General features: G+C 44.9%; 1 protein-coding gene across 3 annotated transcripts; it reads right to left on the bottom strand.

Annotated features, from left to right (window-relative positions):
• Window positions 1-997: 997 nt before the first annotated feature.
• On the bottom strand, window positions 998-12,036 carry SERTAD4 (SERTA domain containing 4). 3 transcript variants are annotated; one of them, XM_070497302.1, is made up of 4 exons: window positions 11,898-12,036; window positions 6,734-6,925; window positions 5,378-5,493; window positions 998-3,547 (listed from the first exon to the last, which is right to left on the bottom strand). In XM_070497302.1, the coding sequence occupies exons 2-4, from the start codon at window positions 6,906-6,908 to the stop codon at window positions 2,771-2,773; spliced, it is 1,068 nt and encodes a 355-aa protein (XP_070353403.1). In that variant the 5' UTR covers window positions 6,909-6,925; window positions 11,898-12,036; the 3' UTR covers window positions 998-2,770. The 3 variants fall into 3 exon arrangements, with proteins under 3 accessions (XP_070353403.1, XP_014690406.1, XP_070353404.1); XM_014834920.3 differs by lacking the exon at window positions 11,898-12,036 and adding an exon at window positions 11,541-11,675; XM_070497303.1 differs by lacking the exon at window positions 11,898-12,036 and adding an exon at window positions 7,436-10,826.
• Window positions 12,037-15,850: the final 3,814 nt, after the last annotated feature.

The raw sequence follows: 15,850 nt of genomic DNA, 5'->3' as shown, positions 1-15,850 counted from the left end.
ATGCCTTGACCACTCTGGAAAAATCTTAGTATCTCCTAAGTAGAAATGACAAGGCAGGCACATGGGAGGTCCCAATGCTCTCATGCCAACAACAGAAAAATTTTTGTTATTGGATAGGTGTTTAGGGATTTTTTTTTTTTCGGTTGGGGGAGAAAAGTTATTTTTTTTAAGTATTTCTTTAGCAGGAAATATCCTAGAAACAAAAACTTGATGACTGACATCTACAAATTTTAGTGCTGCTGGATTCAAAGGCCCCACTCAACCTACAGAAACGCTTTTGAGGGTTCTACTGAGCAGATGCCTGAGCTGCAGCTCAGGTGAATGCCGTGGAGAATCACCAACTCCATCATGGCACAGCTTTGCCCATCAAGAAAACCATTATCTTGGAATGCTGGGGGCTGTTAAGAAGCGAAAGGATCAGTCCTTTCTTTCATATTTAAATCTCCATGATATATTACACTCATAATAAGAATGCTACATTTAACAAATTAATTAGTTTCCAACTAGCTTTCCCCTCTTATCAAATAAAATATTAGCCTCTAAGGATAACATTAATACAGAACTGTAGGGAACACTACTAGCAATGATCTGTGGCTATTTGAGCCATTTACATAAGGGTCACTTGACAATTTGACATTTCCTAAAGGAATTGACTAGGATTCGGTGTTGATGGCTTCATATTATGCTATTTTTTTTTCAGAAATTTTGCAAAGTCTAAAATTTTCAGATTCTCTCAGATAAAAGCTTATCGATCCCCAACCACATCATTTACTAACATTATGCTCTTAATCCACAGAAATCTAAACCTACAAACTAGGACCATTCTGAAACACCTGTCAGATTGGCCTCTTCAAGGGTTTTATTGGCCTCTTGCATATTGAAAACTCATGTGTGGCCACGGCCCACCACAGTTTCTAGACATCTTGAGTTTTTTAAAGGAGAAAGAGCAATGGAAAAGAGAAACATAAGCCGATAATCATTAAAATAAGAAAATCAATGAATTTTGATCATTTTAATAAATATATATATCAAGAAAACCTCACTTTATTACAACAACACATTCATATACAAGCATCTATCATCTAAGTTTTCAACATCAAATATTTATCAAATATTGAAAATAAAGGACAAAACATTACTAGACTATTTAGCCATAACACAAGAACATGTTTTAAAAATTGGTCCTTGTGGACATTGTCCAAATGATGATCCTACTCATACACTGTATGAATGAGACCTATATTTAATATTAATAGCAATAATAAAAAAAGCTTTATCTTGGAGAAACTGGGAGGACTTACTTATTTCCTCCTTTTGGCATTTGGTTCCTGTGAAGCATTGTTTAAGTAGGCTCAAGTCAATTAGTAACCTTGGAAATTGGAATACGGTTTAGCAGGAGGAGTTGGCCGGAGTGGAAGGAAGAATGGTCAGAGTGGCACTCTGAACACTCTTGCAAATGTACAAATTAAAGAAATTATTGAGAAAAACGTTGACCAAATACATAGTAGCGATTGCCGACTGAGTCCCATTTCTCCAAAATAACTCTCCAAAAACTCAAATCTTTACATTCTTTAAGATAAAACCTTATTGATCACCACATCATTTATTAACATTGTGCTTCTTAATTAACAGCAAAAGTCATATATAAAAAACCACATGCGTTTATAATCTAAACGAGTGAAATGATGCAAAACAGATTAAAGTATAATGCATGCCACTGGTTCATGAACTTCATCAGACAAGAAAACAAAACAAAACAAAACAACCCAAAACCCAAAAAACCCAGACCCCAGCAACAGACTGTTGCCATAGAAAAGCTCAAGCAGCTAGTGCTGGTTTCTAACAGCTCTCTCTATTGTTTCCTCCATCCCTTTCTAAAAATGCCAAATCCAAAAGCAATTGGGCATCAAAAATAAAGGAAGAATAGAGATGTCGAATCAAAAGTTGAACGCAACAGCTCGAAGTTAACAGTTTCCAAACAATATTGATCCACCCTGTGTTTTTGTTTTTTTCCTGTTTGTTGAATCCCTGCTGTAACTCTGATTTATCCTTAATTTTCACACTGGCAAAAATTAAGATAAAGTAAGGCACCAAAAATCGCCCTGTATCACCTCTCTAAAAGCCTCATCACCCATCACAGGCAAGCCAAGAACTTGCCAAGAACTTGCAGGGGTCACCCTCCACGTGTGTTGTTCGTTGCCACCCCTAGACAGGTGGGTTTCATTACGTTACATCCTATTTCCATCTGTCACACAAGACTGTTAAATACAAATACTTAACAGCACCATGAAGCCATTTCATCCAGCTCCCTGTCTTCAGTCTTTTGTTCAGAAAAATACCGCATCATATAGAAAAAGCAGACATCCTTAGCTGGTTATATTGATTTGCTTACCAAATAACTACCTAATTAATTGGCAAACATGTTGAAGTTTCTTAGCTAGTGACAGGCTCCTTGGGGGTAAAGGAAATATCACAAGGAGACATCGTCCCCCAGTCTAATCTACCGATCTCTTCTGTAGGAAAACTAAGGTGTAGTTTTAAGCATTAAGTCAACTGTTTTCTTGGTAAAATCACCACATTGATCAGTAGCTTGCTGATGCCGACTATACAGATGTTTTATGCAATCTGCTCTCCAGGCATTAAAATGACACGGCATGTTCATGGCATAATTTTATCAGTTGTACAAAACTATAAAATCCATTCAAAATAAAATTTATGAGAGCTAATTGATCATGCTGTGCATGCTTCAAAGTTTCGGTGAAAAGATGGCTCATATGTTACTTCCTTTGCCGCAGCACAGTTTGTTACTTGGTGAAGGCTCCTTTTTCCTTAAGGACTTTTTCCAAGACTCACTCACATTGTTTTTGTCATTATATCCAGTCTCAAAATAATCATAAAATTGGCCTTTGCACTCAAAAGCCAGGTCATTTCCCACAGGTTCATGGCTTAGGGGGCCGCCATCCCTGTTGGTGTCATTATTTGCTTTCTCATCATTTAATTTGGCCTTTTCCTGAACACCAAGGGACCTGATATTGGTAACAAAGATTTCATTGGCAGGTATCTGGTCATCACCCTTGTAAATAGGTGCGCTGCCTACATCAAAATCCACCTGGTGGGAACAACTCGGTAAAGGCAGAGGGGGAGAGGAAGAGGAAGATGAGGAGGAAGCGGAGGAGGGGGAAGAGGAGGCAGTGGTGGAGGCACTTCCGACATTAGCATTGACAGAAAGGGGTAAATTTAGGTAGTGACCACCACATTCTTGGTAAAAGCAGCAGGCATGAAATTTTTCACACTCCTCTTTGGCCATCCGCGGTCGTTTTCGATAAGGACAGTCTTGAGCCATAAACCACTCTTGGGCAGAGGTGCCATTGAAGGAGCAGGCAGGAAAGCACCAGTTATTCTGCATGATAATCTCTCCATGGATCCTTTTCATCAAATTGTTTATAAGGACAGATCTTCGGAGGTACACTTCAGGATCATCGATAAACTTTAGCTTTTCTAAGGACATGTAAAGGATGTGGGCTCGCTCCTCAAAAATCGAGATGGTCTAAAAATCAAAAAAGGAAGAGAAAACTTAGAAAATGGACTATAGACAAATATTATCACAGCACATTTCTTTCTTGGCAGTTTTCCAGGTCTGGGAATGTGGTGGTCTTGTTTCCCCCAGGTTCATTTAGCATGCCGTCCCCTGTTCCTGATTCATTGGCGTGGTCAAGCACCAGGGAATCCAGCCACAATGCAGACCTCAGCAGGGACGGGTCAGGTTGTTCACTCTTTTACGGCCCGTGAAGGGAATCCCGAAACACGCAAAACTAATCTGTGCTGTTAGAAGTCAGGAGAGCAGTTTCCCTGGAGGGCACAGAGGTAGTGACTAGAAGGGGACACAAGGAGAGGCTCTGGGTTGCTAGTTCTGTTGCTTCTTGATCTGGATGCTAGTGACATGGATATGTTCCCTTTGTGAAATGCATCAAGCTGTACTCTTATGATACTTGTGCTTACATGTGTGTGTATACCAACCACATGCACACAGACATATACACTGCACATCAATAAATGTTCTTAAAAAGATGCCAAGATGCAGGTCATAATGAGTGTACTTCAAACCCTGGCCTAGCCATCAAGGAGCCATGAGATCTGCCTTTCAGTGCTGTCCCTCTGGGTTTCATACTTGCAATTATCCGTGCTTGACAGGGGACAAGAATAATTAGTGAGGCTCAGACCCTACAAGGACCTGTCAGTTGAAGGACCAAAGCAGGTTTCCTTCTGGGGCCGGCAGAAGAAGAGATAGAGAGAGGAAATGAGAGGACTCCCTCCTGAGCTGTGTGATACCATCACTGTGTGATGGGACAAATCCAGCAGCAACTGGAAAATGGCTACAACCACAGCATAGAAACTAAAAAGGAAATAAACTGCTGTGTCCTGGGGTCCAGCTCTTCCAGGTCATAAAAAAAACCAACTGGTAGCAGAACCTGAGGAGCTGTAAACTAAACCAGCCCAGGCTGACCAAAGGTAGGAACTACCCATGCAGGGGAAAGCCCAGCACCTGCCGATGCACGCTAATGTCCTTTTCTGAGCAGGGTCAAAGCAACATTGAAAGGACGGGGATAAAGGAGAGGAAGATGTATTAAAAAATTAAAAATCCTCTCTGTATTTCAGATAACCATGGTCTTGTTTATACCCTCCTTGATTAAATCAGCAGATAGTTTTTGAAGGAAGATAACCATAAGGAAAACGAACTGGTATTGCAAAAGCTTAGATGGCCAGTTTCATACTTCTGTGCACTTTCCCGATCCCATTATTTTCTTCTTATACATGCAAAAAAGTTAGCTTTGGTCTTTTCTTGGGAATGAATTATATATTTTAACAAACTAAACATATGTAATGAATGCACAATGAAGTGCCTCTTTCTACTTTTGTGCCCACATTCAAAGTCCACTCCTAAGAGGTCAGGAAAAGCCCTGAGTAACGACCCCAATGTGAGCACACACAGAAGTGGCACCAGCCAGAGGAGCTCGAGCTCAGAAAGGGGAAGCATGTCAGGAAAGAAGAAGTGCATTTTTGCGTATGTGAAAGTGCAGAATCACCGCAACCCTTAATGCCATTTGAGAAAAATTAAATCATTAGTAAAAAAGACGTTCCATGGATTATATAATTTTGTTATTTCTGAGCAGAGGAGCTCTTGCTAGCTCTTTCTTCAAATACTCGTGAAAAATAACACAGGACCCAAAAAAGTGACAACGATTAATATTGCTCTGCTTGAGAAGTGGCTCATTTTCATTGCTTGGGTGGAACAATTTAATTTCTGGAACTGGATCAAGCGACTGTTACTTAGTATCTTAAACTCTTAATAAAAATAATGACTATTAAAAAAACATACTTTATGGCTACAGCTGCTGAGTGGTGGGTGAAAATCCTCTTCTTCCACATACTTCCTCTTAAAGTATGTGATCTTGGATGTTGTTATAGGATTTGAAATTCCCCTGTAATGTGATCCTGTGGTAATAAATCAGATATGACAAATGACATGCGGTTTGCCAGAGGTTCTCCAAACAAAATACTTTCCTTTCCTTTCCTTTCCTTCTAGAAGATAACTTGGCTACGTATTTGTCTGTACATGTGGTGATTAAAAATAAACATTTGTCTTAATAGTTGCTATCATTCGGAAACCTGTGACCCAGGCCAGGCAAGGATTTCTAGACAATTATACAGGAAAATGACATATTTCAGCATTTACTAAATACTCAGAATCTTAATTCTATGCACAGGCAAACAGCAAAATTCACAAAGGGGAGGAGTGTAACAACTCTGAGATAATATTAGTATTTATTCAATTGTTTAATTAAATCCATGATAACATAACACCACTGTTCAAATGTATACATATTTACCTGTAGGCACTCATAACCAAACGACTTTAAAATATTTTTGGCTCTAGGTAAGTAAACACATCATTACCTACACTTTGGATTTATAACACTGCCTCTTTCAAAAGATGAAATTCAAATTTTTAAAATTGTAAATTAAAATTTGGGGTAACAAAACCCTTTTTGCTCTCAAAAATTTAACATGTCAACCATGAATAAAAGTAGGGTCTAATTTTTAAAAACCACAGCTTTGAATCCTTTTCAGCAAAAACAGACTTCAACGAATACCGTTTTTGGCCAAAAAATAGTTGTTTTTTTTTTTAATTGCTAGTACTACACAAAAATCCAAAGGAACCTACCTTAGAATATAAGAATAAAGAAAATCAGGAAGAACATATTTCTGTTTTCTGGGCTTTGAAAAATATTTTTTCCTACAATACCAAAGCCAATTGCGTGTTTAATAAAAAGAAGAGACACATAGCTGCTGGCCCCAAGTGCAGATTCCTCTCTGTCTCTTGGGATAAAGATTTCACTGTCAAGGCCACTAGGGCTCGTGTAGCTCTGAGAGAACCATACAGGGTAGAAAACCAAAATCCAAGAGTTTCAAAATCTGGTTTGGTTATCTTAAAAATATAGACACATGACATACAGGAAGCAGAAGCATATCTAGACTCGGATTTGAATGCAATTTAAATACCACCTCTGGTCCTCTCCCTGGAGCCCTGGGCTCTCTTACACACAAGAGGTGTACAAGCAGCCTGGGAAGTCCCTGGAGCAGGCGCTCTCTCAACTCAGGAGGGCGCCACAGACACCACCCCCGCCCACCAGTCTGGCCTCAGAGGGCAGCAGAGGAAGGTCAAGGGCAGTACCTGCCAGCGGGGGACCAGCTCCCCGGTCTCCTTGCAGAGGAGCCTGTGCTGGCCCCTGGGGGCTCGGGCCTCCGTAGCTGTCAGCCTCCCATAGTGTCTGGTACCCGGCAATTTCAGCAGCTCCTTCTGAGACAATGGGCTCGCAGAATCTATTCATGGACAGAACCAGAGTCATCTCTGACAGCCTCAGACCTGAAAAAAAAGAAAACAGCCCTAATCAAGAGCAAGCCAGGGGACGGCCTTGGCATCTTCATTCCTTTGCTTTGGGAAACTTTTACTGCTCGGTCCTCCCCTTCACCCTGAAACATTTTATTATTTTTTCAAAGAAAACCTCAGCAAACTCTCTTGCTGCGATTAGCTCAGCCTCTGTGTTCAGCAGTCTGCATTTCATGGGCGGATCTTTAAAACCCCATTTCTTATTGTTCTCAGATTCCCCTCAGCCCTCTTCGAGACAGCTGCTTCGCCTCCCGAACACATTTTCCTCCTGACCTTCCTGCAGAAAATGTACCGCTAAGAGGCAAGGCCAAAACCCTTGCGCTTCCTTTCTATTAACAAGGCAAAATCAATTTTCTAGTCAATCCCCGGAGAGTCTCCTTTGATGAAATCCGCTAATCAATCAAAAGAAAAGGGTGGGGGAGGCAGAAATCTCCACCGTAATCCCTACTGATGCTCTCGAGTTCGGTCTGTTCCGCTGCCCCTTACCCCCTCCTCCTCTCGTTTCCGCAGGGCCAGTTCCTCTACAACATTCTGGGGCTCCCTCCACTTTCTTCTCCCAAAGCAAAGCAGACAGAGACACACTTGGTAGTTGTTTCCACCAGCCCTGATCGGCCTGAACTGGATCTGCCTCCAGTCAAAACACTGAGAGATGAAGACAGAAAATTGGCTCCAGTTTCAAGCCGTGAGTTGCAGTCCCACAGGAGCCAAGCACAACATCAGCGGAGCAGGCAGAATATTAAACAGGAGCCAGGGCTTCAGGGCCAGAGGCAGCCGACAACTCCTTACACTGCAAAGCCCAGACACAAGGCAGGAACTTTCCAAGAGGCAACACACCATTGCCCTTCTCGCCAGTTCACGTCCTCCCCCAGGGCCTGCATGGGGACTGGGAGCCTCCCTGGTCTGTGATGCAACCTGGGCTCCTCCCTAACACAGGTGGTGGTGGCCATTTCCATGTGGGCTCCGTGTCTTCACTTGGTCCTAAGTAGGGCTCAAGCTAGGGTCAAGAGTGAGTTCAAGGGAGATGAGGCTCTGAAACTAAAGTAAAAAGACCTGGGGCCATAGATCAGTGGTGACAGCAGAGCAGCCTCGGTGCCTATTAACCACGATTCCTTTAGGAGACCCAAACCTCCGCTCTCTCACTTTGCCGTTTAAAGAACTGTCACAAAGAGTGGTGTCAGGCCTGCCTTCTGAAGATTGATTGTCTTTCAGATATACACTACGGGTCTAGTTCTTGCTTTCTTCTCCAAATTATACAGCTCGTAATGTTTGGGGGAAAGGTTGAATCTACCATTTTCTCAGGGGAGATTAGTATTACCTACATGTTAGAACAAGGGTCCACTTCCAGGTAAAAGCGAGGAAAAACACCAGGGAAAGTGAAATGGCTTCATTAAAGTGCCAATGTCCTTCTGGCTAACAGGGCAGCTCTTGGCAGCAATGATTTCATCCTTCACCCAGGCTTCTCTCTGGATCCTGAATTCTGTCCCAACCGCGTTGAAGAATGAAGCAAGCCCTTCTGACAGACAGGGGAGGTGTCCAGGTCAGTGGCTGGAGTTCAGAGCCAGCTGATTTGGGCTGCTAAAACATCTAGGCCTTCTTTTGTAAAATGCCCTCCATAGAGGCAGCAGCAAACACTTATTAGAAAATCTTGTTACAAGAGAAAAAAAAAAAAGGGTCAATTCATTCTCTAAAAAGAAGTGGTGGGGCAAGCCATTTATTTTGTTCCTTGAGTCATGAACCAAGAAATTTAGACGACTGATTTAACAAAGTAAGCCATTCTGTCTATCACCCTTCAAACTCAGCATCCAAACAAGGTATCAAACCTCATGATAATTTATTCCCTGGAAGACTCCCATGAAATGGTCCAATTTCTTAACCTATTCTAAGAGACAATTGTATCAGTAAGTGCTATTGCCAGAAGCACATGAATTATAGCTTTTTCTGAGTCAGTAGCCCTCTCTTATGGACTGCCAACAGTATTTTCCAGCTTGAAATTTACACTCACTTTTGTGCTGGATTCTGGGAATAAGATCCAAGCTTTTTGCCTGTGTCGAACTTTTATTACACATAAACCTAACCAGGTTGACAAATCCATGCCACTTAAGAGAGTAAAGCATTTGCAGGCCCCTCACAGCAATTACCTCTGTTTAATAGGACATTATATGGGGCCTGTGCTGTTTCATGTTACTAAGAGTTTGTTTACATTTTAATGACTTATTGTTGTAACTTTTTTGGTTGTTAAGGATTTCAGTGTTTCTATTTGCTAGTATTGTTTCCAGCACGTAAAATTCTATCATTATGCATTTGAACTTGAAACATGGCATAATCGTTTTTAATCTTGGCTGCTGCTTCCTTTAGGATATCTAATTTCAGTAAGCTTTTCTTTTTTGAATTGGAAACTTTTACACACAAAATCCTAAACTGGAGAGGCTGAGTTCCACAAGTGATTTATGTAAGTCTGAATAAAATATAAATGAGAGGGGATTATTCAGGAGCGGGGAGGAGAATTTGCAACTGAGTCTTCCTAGTCTATTTACAATGGAATGTTAACAAATTAAGAAGGCAAGTTTAACAGAAATGAAAAATTGGAGTATGTGGCGCTAAGCACCAATTTCACAGGATTCTTTATTTGTATTATACATATGGATCCAAACTGTCATTATTCTCTGCATGATGGGATTTACATTATAATTCTGCTACTGAATTCACAAGTTGAAATCCACAAATTTATGTGCTATTAATATTAAATATAGTGACAAAGATGTACTTTTACAGCAAAATTTGTTTTTTTAACATCAGAGGTCAGTGGATTCAAAAGAAGGGCGTTAAAGTGTGTTTTGTCTATACATGGGTTTAAAAAACAAAAAATGAAAAGGCCCTAACCTGTTATTCTCAGGCTCCTGCCTGTGTTGTTTTGTCAGCCAAGTGCATGTAGTGGAATGACACCTCAAGCATTCCCAGAAGGCTGAGGGCTAAAATGTCAAGCTTTTCCGGCAAATGTTTGTAGTACAGTTACCAGGCATTTCTATACAATTTGGTTTTTCCAGATTAGTTCAGCTTGTCCTTTCCTGGGAGCCATGATGGTGCTAACAGGAGTGGCTGGTACATGGAACAAGGTAGCTACATATTCAGTGGCACCTTGAATCTGACAGGGGCTCCTGGTCATTCTTTGCCCACCCCTACCCCCATCCATCATTGGAAATTGGAGAACATTTGATTAAGAGCATTATAGCAATTAGAGGTCTGATCCCAATACTGAAAAGCAGAGAGGTAAAGGCCTGATATTTTCAATGCACCTTTGACACTGCCAGTCTTAAATGTCCTGCCCAGGTGGAATCAAACCCTTGACCTCGTTGTCCCTCACGGGATCTTCACAGCTTGTCCAGTAGTGGAAGGGGCTGGGTGAGCAGAATAAAATCCTGCGACCCTTCTAAATAGACAGATGTTGCTTTTCTGCCAGTCCCTGCAGCACACCTGTCTGCCCTGGGAAGTACATTTCTCAGCTGCAGCTCCAAAAGGCCAAGAGCTTTAGGCCGGGTCCCGCGGCGCTGGGAATGCGGTTTCTGGGCCTGAGGGGGCCAAGGGGGTGCCTGGGCTCCGAGCCCCGGCGTCAGATCTCCCCATCCCAGGTCCAAGACTGGGGTCCGAAGTTTGGAGAACCCGACAGCAGCCACCTCGTCCATGCTCCCACACATGACACACCCCCAGGGATCGGTGCCACAGCCCCTGATCCCCTCCCCAGGGCAGCCAGCCCAGCTCTGCTGGCCGCCGGCCGCAGGAGAAAGTAAACAACACCCCAAGTGTCTGGGAACAAAGGCAAGTTGTCTTTCCACTGTGCCAGAGCCGTGCGCCTCTCCTGAAGAATAAGAGCTATTATTACTCTTTCTTTCTTTTCTTCTTCTTCTTCTGTTTTTTTTTTTAAACCAAGTTTCCTTCTAAGGGAAATAAACACCTAAGGTAGGATTCCAAGGAAATGACTCACGGCGGTTGGCAGGGCTCTGGCGAGGCTGGCCCCGGCCCCGCGCTCCAGCCCGCAGCAGATGCCTGCCCGGCCCTCCCTCGCCGGCCAAACCCACTCGGAGCCCGCGGCTGCGGGAGCGCCCTGCGCAACCGTTGGACGCGGGCGGCGGGGACACGGCCGGCGCTTCCCGCAGGCGTCCGCCCTGTCCGCGCCCCCCTCAGCCGCGGGGCTGCCTCTCCCCCAGCCTTTGCGGCCCCAGCCGGGCACTCCGGAAAGTTGCTAGGGCCGAGGAGGCGGGAGGGGAGGAAGGGAGGAGAGAGGCGGAGGCGTGGACCAGGCGGGCAGCAGCCGAGCCCGCCGGGGAGGTGAGCTGAGGACAGGGGAGCCGCCGCCGCCCGCAGCGCGGCTCGGCTGCCGGGGAGGAGAGTGCGGGGGCGGAGGTGGCAGGGGGGACAGAAGGTGTCAGCTCCTGCAGCTATTCCCTTTTCTTGCAAACGCGCGCTCCTGACATCCACAATCCCTTCCTCCCCACCTGCCAAGCGCCGCGGCGATCAGACCGGGGGCATCCCTCCTACAGACCCCCGTCCCCTAGGGCAAGGGAATAAGCGGCCACCGAGGACCCTGAGGTCTCACCAGAGCTGCCGTCGCCACTCGCCCCTTGAGTCGGCTCGGTGCGCGCTGGCGGCAGCCGGAGTAGCCCTAGAGGCGGCGGCAGTTCCCGCCCGGGTAGAGGCGCCACGGCGCACGCCAGCCCCGGGAAAAGCCCGCGCCGCCTCTGCGCCCAGCTGTGCCCTGGCCCTCGCGCCGCCCCCGATCCCGCGGCGGCCGGTGCGCGTCTAGTCGGTGACCCCGGCGTAGGCCTGGTGCCAGGAGGGCGCGCGGGAGGCCGCGTGGGTGCAGGTCCGCGCGAGCAGACGCCCGGGGGACCGGCCTCGCCCCCCACCAGCCTTGACCCTCCGCCCCGCCGCCCGCGCCCGGCCCGGCTCTTACCGCGGGGTCAGCCGGGAGGCGGCGGCCGCAGCGCTCGGGCTGCCGCTTGTCCGCTCTGGGATCGGCGCCAGCCCGGCCGCCGGTGCACACTCGCGCCGGTCCCGGCCCGGCAGTCCGATCGGCGGTGACCGCTGGTGCGCGGCGGGCGAGGGTCCCGGCAGGTCCCGCCGCCGCGACTGGGGCGCTGCGCCGCCGTCGCTGCAGACGGTTATGGTAATGAGCGGCTCTGTCTAGCGAGGAGCGTGTGAAACCCGTCAATCCTGTTTGCCATTTCCCCGTGGATTTCCGAGGAGAGGTTCTGCAGGATGCCCCCAGGGTGAGAGAGGCAACATGACAAGCGCGCCCGCTCTCCCTCCCTCCCTCTGCTCCCGCCGCCGCCGCCGCTCCTCAGGCAGCACACGGGGCGCCTTCCCCTCACCCCCACCCCAGCCCGCCCCCTGCCTCCTTCCCTCCTTCCCGCCCGCCCTCCTCGCTCTCCTCCCCTCCCCTCCCGGTGCCCGGGGACACGCGGGCCCCGCTCCAGCCCGCAGCCCAGACCCCACGCGCTCCCGGGCTCCCGCCCCAGCCCTGGCGGCTTGGTTCCAGCCGAATAATGTATTCGCTCTGCAACCTTCTGAGATGTCTCCTCGTTTTTTATTTGGTTTAGTTTTGTTGTTGTTGTGTGTGCGTGTGATTAAAAAAAAATCTGTGCCTTTCCCACCCTTTGCAAGAGACTTTCTTCTCCTTTGCTACAGCAAACGGAGATGAGAAACAGATGTCTTTGCAGGACCGAGTGGTTAGTTATTCTCCTCTCGCCGCCCGCCCCCGCCCCTTCCCCTCCGGAGCTGCACATGTACAAAAACGCAACCTTGGTCCTGCTGCAACTTGAGTTGGCAACACTTTCTGGGTGGGGAGCCTCCAGGGAAAACCTCCAGGAAATAAAAAAGTAATAAAAGAGGTTGTTCTTGGTCAAGAGAATGTAATTTAAGCCCTGGAATCACATTATTTTGCAAATAGTAATTTTCCCCTATATCGGGCTCACTTGGAGTTTGTTTTTTGAAACATTAATTCATAACTTCTGTCTAGGGTCACCTCCATCGTCGAGATGGGTCATTTCAGGTGTAATGAACGCGCTGGCTTGGAAGGCATAGACCTAATAAAATCGAGAGAAGGCACCTGCGCAAAAGTGTTACAAAGACTATAATGTTTGTTTACTGCTACTATGCCAGATGTGCTAAATATAACGCTTCTTTAAAACAGTGATCCTCCGACTGTGAAAAACCAAACCTCTCGCTGCCTGGCTCCCTAGGAACCAAGGAGAGGCACAGACTGAAAATCGGGGAGAAGAGGAACAAGATCAAGGACGAGGATTAGCATCTGCAAATTGAACTCCATCTAATTTGCATGTTTATTTCTTAGAATTGTAATTAAATTTGTGTAATAAATGTTTTCCATTTCATTTGTACACTTAAAATTTGGGTGACTGACATGCAGTTAAGTGAATTTCTTTTTTTTTTTAAGCAAATGTAGTTTATTGAATAAATCAGCAAACAAATATTAAACACAATTAGAACTAATCTGCTTTGAAGGTATTTTTGTTGAACTTTGTCCATTAAAGACTCTCGGAGGTTTTAAGGGTATTAGGAAGCTGAGAGAAGGCAATTATGCTGAAAACAGACTAACTCAACAGACTTCCAGGAGCATTATTTCATTTTTTCCAAAAGACATTTTGGGTTGCATGTCTAAAATTGGGAATTGGGCCTCGATCTTGGTTTTATTCTGAACCATATTAAATTTCATTGGCTCATGCACGATATAGGCCATTATGATGACAGTTTAGGAATTGTAAAGATGCCATTTTGTGCAATCAATGGGTGTTGCATGCCCATCTTATGAGTGGAATAAATTTTCTTTCGGGTGGAAGAGGTGGGTAAGGAAAGGCATAAGGGCATTTAAAAGCAGTGCAAGTACTTGAAAATCTAAATCAGTATCTAAAACTGGTTAGTGTCTAACTGAAATAAAGAACTAAATGTGAAGGCTTGGAGGCATGGCTTATTGTTGTTTTTATCTCCCTATATTAAAGTTTTATAGCATTTAAAGGACTTTGGGGAAATCCCCACATACACTTGGCTCTGTCAAAATACATAAAACCAAAAGGAGCAAATTAAGCATAAAATTGGGAAATAACATGAGAGTAAGTATCAGCATGGGTTGCATTGGCATCTTTGGAGCTTTGGCTCTGAGAAATGAGCCTTCTGGGAAACTGGCATTGCCCTTGGGTGGGGAGGAGTCTTGGCTTTAATGTTACAAGAAAATGACATCACAACACCAGTAAGAAATCACCGTACTTCACAGCACCCATGTGGTTCTGAGTATGAACTTGACCCTGTCCTGTTCAGATACCATGTGTTAGCGTGTGTTACTGACGGCTTTCCCTGCCCTACTTTTAATCTCAAGCTTAGTGTTTTCTGAGGTTCAGTGCCCAACTGTTGACAACATGGACCGATGTCTACAAGTAGAAAAGGCAGTCAAACGTCCACGGAGTGAGAACCAGCATTTAAAAATTAAAGTGACTAAGTGGTGGCTATGGCACAAGAAAAGAACTAACTGTAAATCAGTAAGGAAATATTTGGAATGAGTGAATGTAATTTATTATGAGTTGCAATATTCAACCTGAGAACTATGATGTCATCATTTTTGGAGATGTGTGTGTGGATGAAGTTCCAAGATAGGAATTAGATTATAAAACTTAAAATACCCTGAACTGCAAGTTAACTGAAGGAAGTGACTGTTTTTCTTCAATTAACAGAGGGGCAGACTCAAAACTGCTGAAACCCATTTCACAAAAGCTTGGTGTCATTGGAAAGGGGATTTCTCAAGGAAAATTTGGCTTATGCAGATTGCTCTGGACACAATGCTCATTTGGATTAATAAAAAGTCTGAATTACCAGCATTAAAAAAAAGTACAACATTTTCACAGCAAAAAGAGGTGTCTATATTCAATCTCTTCAATTCCTCTGTTCCCATTCTTGAACCTTCTCCAATTAGGCTTCCTTATCCCATCCCTCCATTAAAACTGTTATTGTCACTGTCACCAAAGACCTCCGTGTTGCTAAGTCCAAAAGTCTTTTCCTGGTTCTCATCTTCCTTGACCTGTAAGCAGCATTGGGCCAAGTTGATCACTCTCTTGAAACACCTTTTGTCCAGCTTCCAGAGCAACATACTCACCTGGCCTGACTCCTTCCTCACTGGTTCTTCCTTCTCAGTCTCCTTGACAGGTTCCTCTCCTTCTCTATGACCTCTGAATGACAGAGGGCCTCGAACTCAGTCCTTGAACCTTGTCTTTTCCTGTTAGCCACTCTCTTGTGGTTCTCACCCAGTTTCAGGGCTTCACATACCATCTGTATTCTGATGACTCCCAAATTTAGATCTCCAGACCACTCTTCTGACCTCCAGTCCCCCCTTAGAAGTTTACACACAAGCTTTACAGATCCAAAACCGAACCCCTGATGGTCTTTGCTCCCCCAACGACACCACCCTTAATATTCTCCATTCCAGTGAATAAACCACACTGGTTTTTTTTAGTTGCTCATGCAGAAAACTTTGGAGTCATCCTCGACTCTTTTTTTTTCCTTTACCCCCTACATCTAATACATCAGAAAATCCTTAAGGCTCTACTTTTAACATTTTTCTAGACTCTGATCACTTATCATCATCTCTACTGCCACCACCCTGGTCCAAGCCACCATCATCACCTCTTGCCTGGGATATTGCAGTAGCCTCCCTGATTGGTCTGTTCTCCCTGATTCAGTCTTTGCCTCTTTCTACAGTTCAGTCTCAGCTCAGCAGCCAGTGATGTCAATTTTTGCTAAGACTCTTCCTAAGGGTCGCATTTCACTCATTGTAAAAGCCAAATACTTATAATGGTCTACAAAGGGTGGAAGTCTCCCTTTACTTCTCTAATCTGACTCTGT

The sequence above is a fragment of the Equus asinus genome, chromosome 25 (assembly GCF_041296235.1).
Source record: "Equus asinus isolate D_3611 breed Donkey chromosome 25, EquAss-T2T_v2, whole genome shotgun sequence".
Classification (NCBI taxonomy): domain Eukaryota; kingdom Metazoa; phylum Chordata; class Mammalia; order Perissodactyla; family Equidae; genus Equus; species Equus asinus.
The sequence above is the reverse complement of the archived record's forward strand: the minus strand, read 5'-3'. Positions and strand labels throughout refer to the sequence as shown.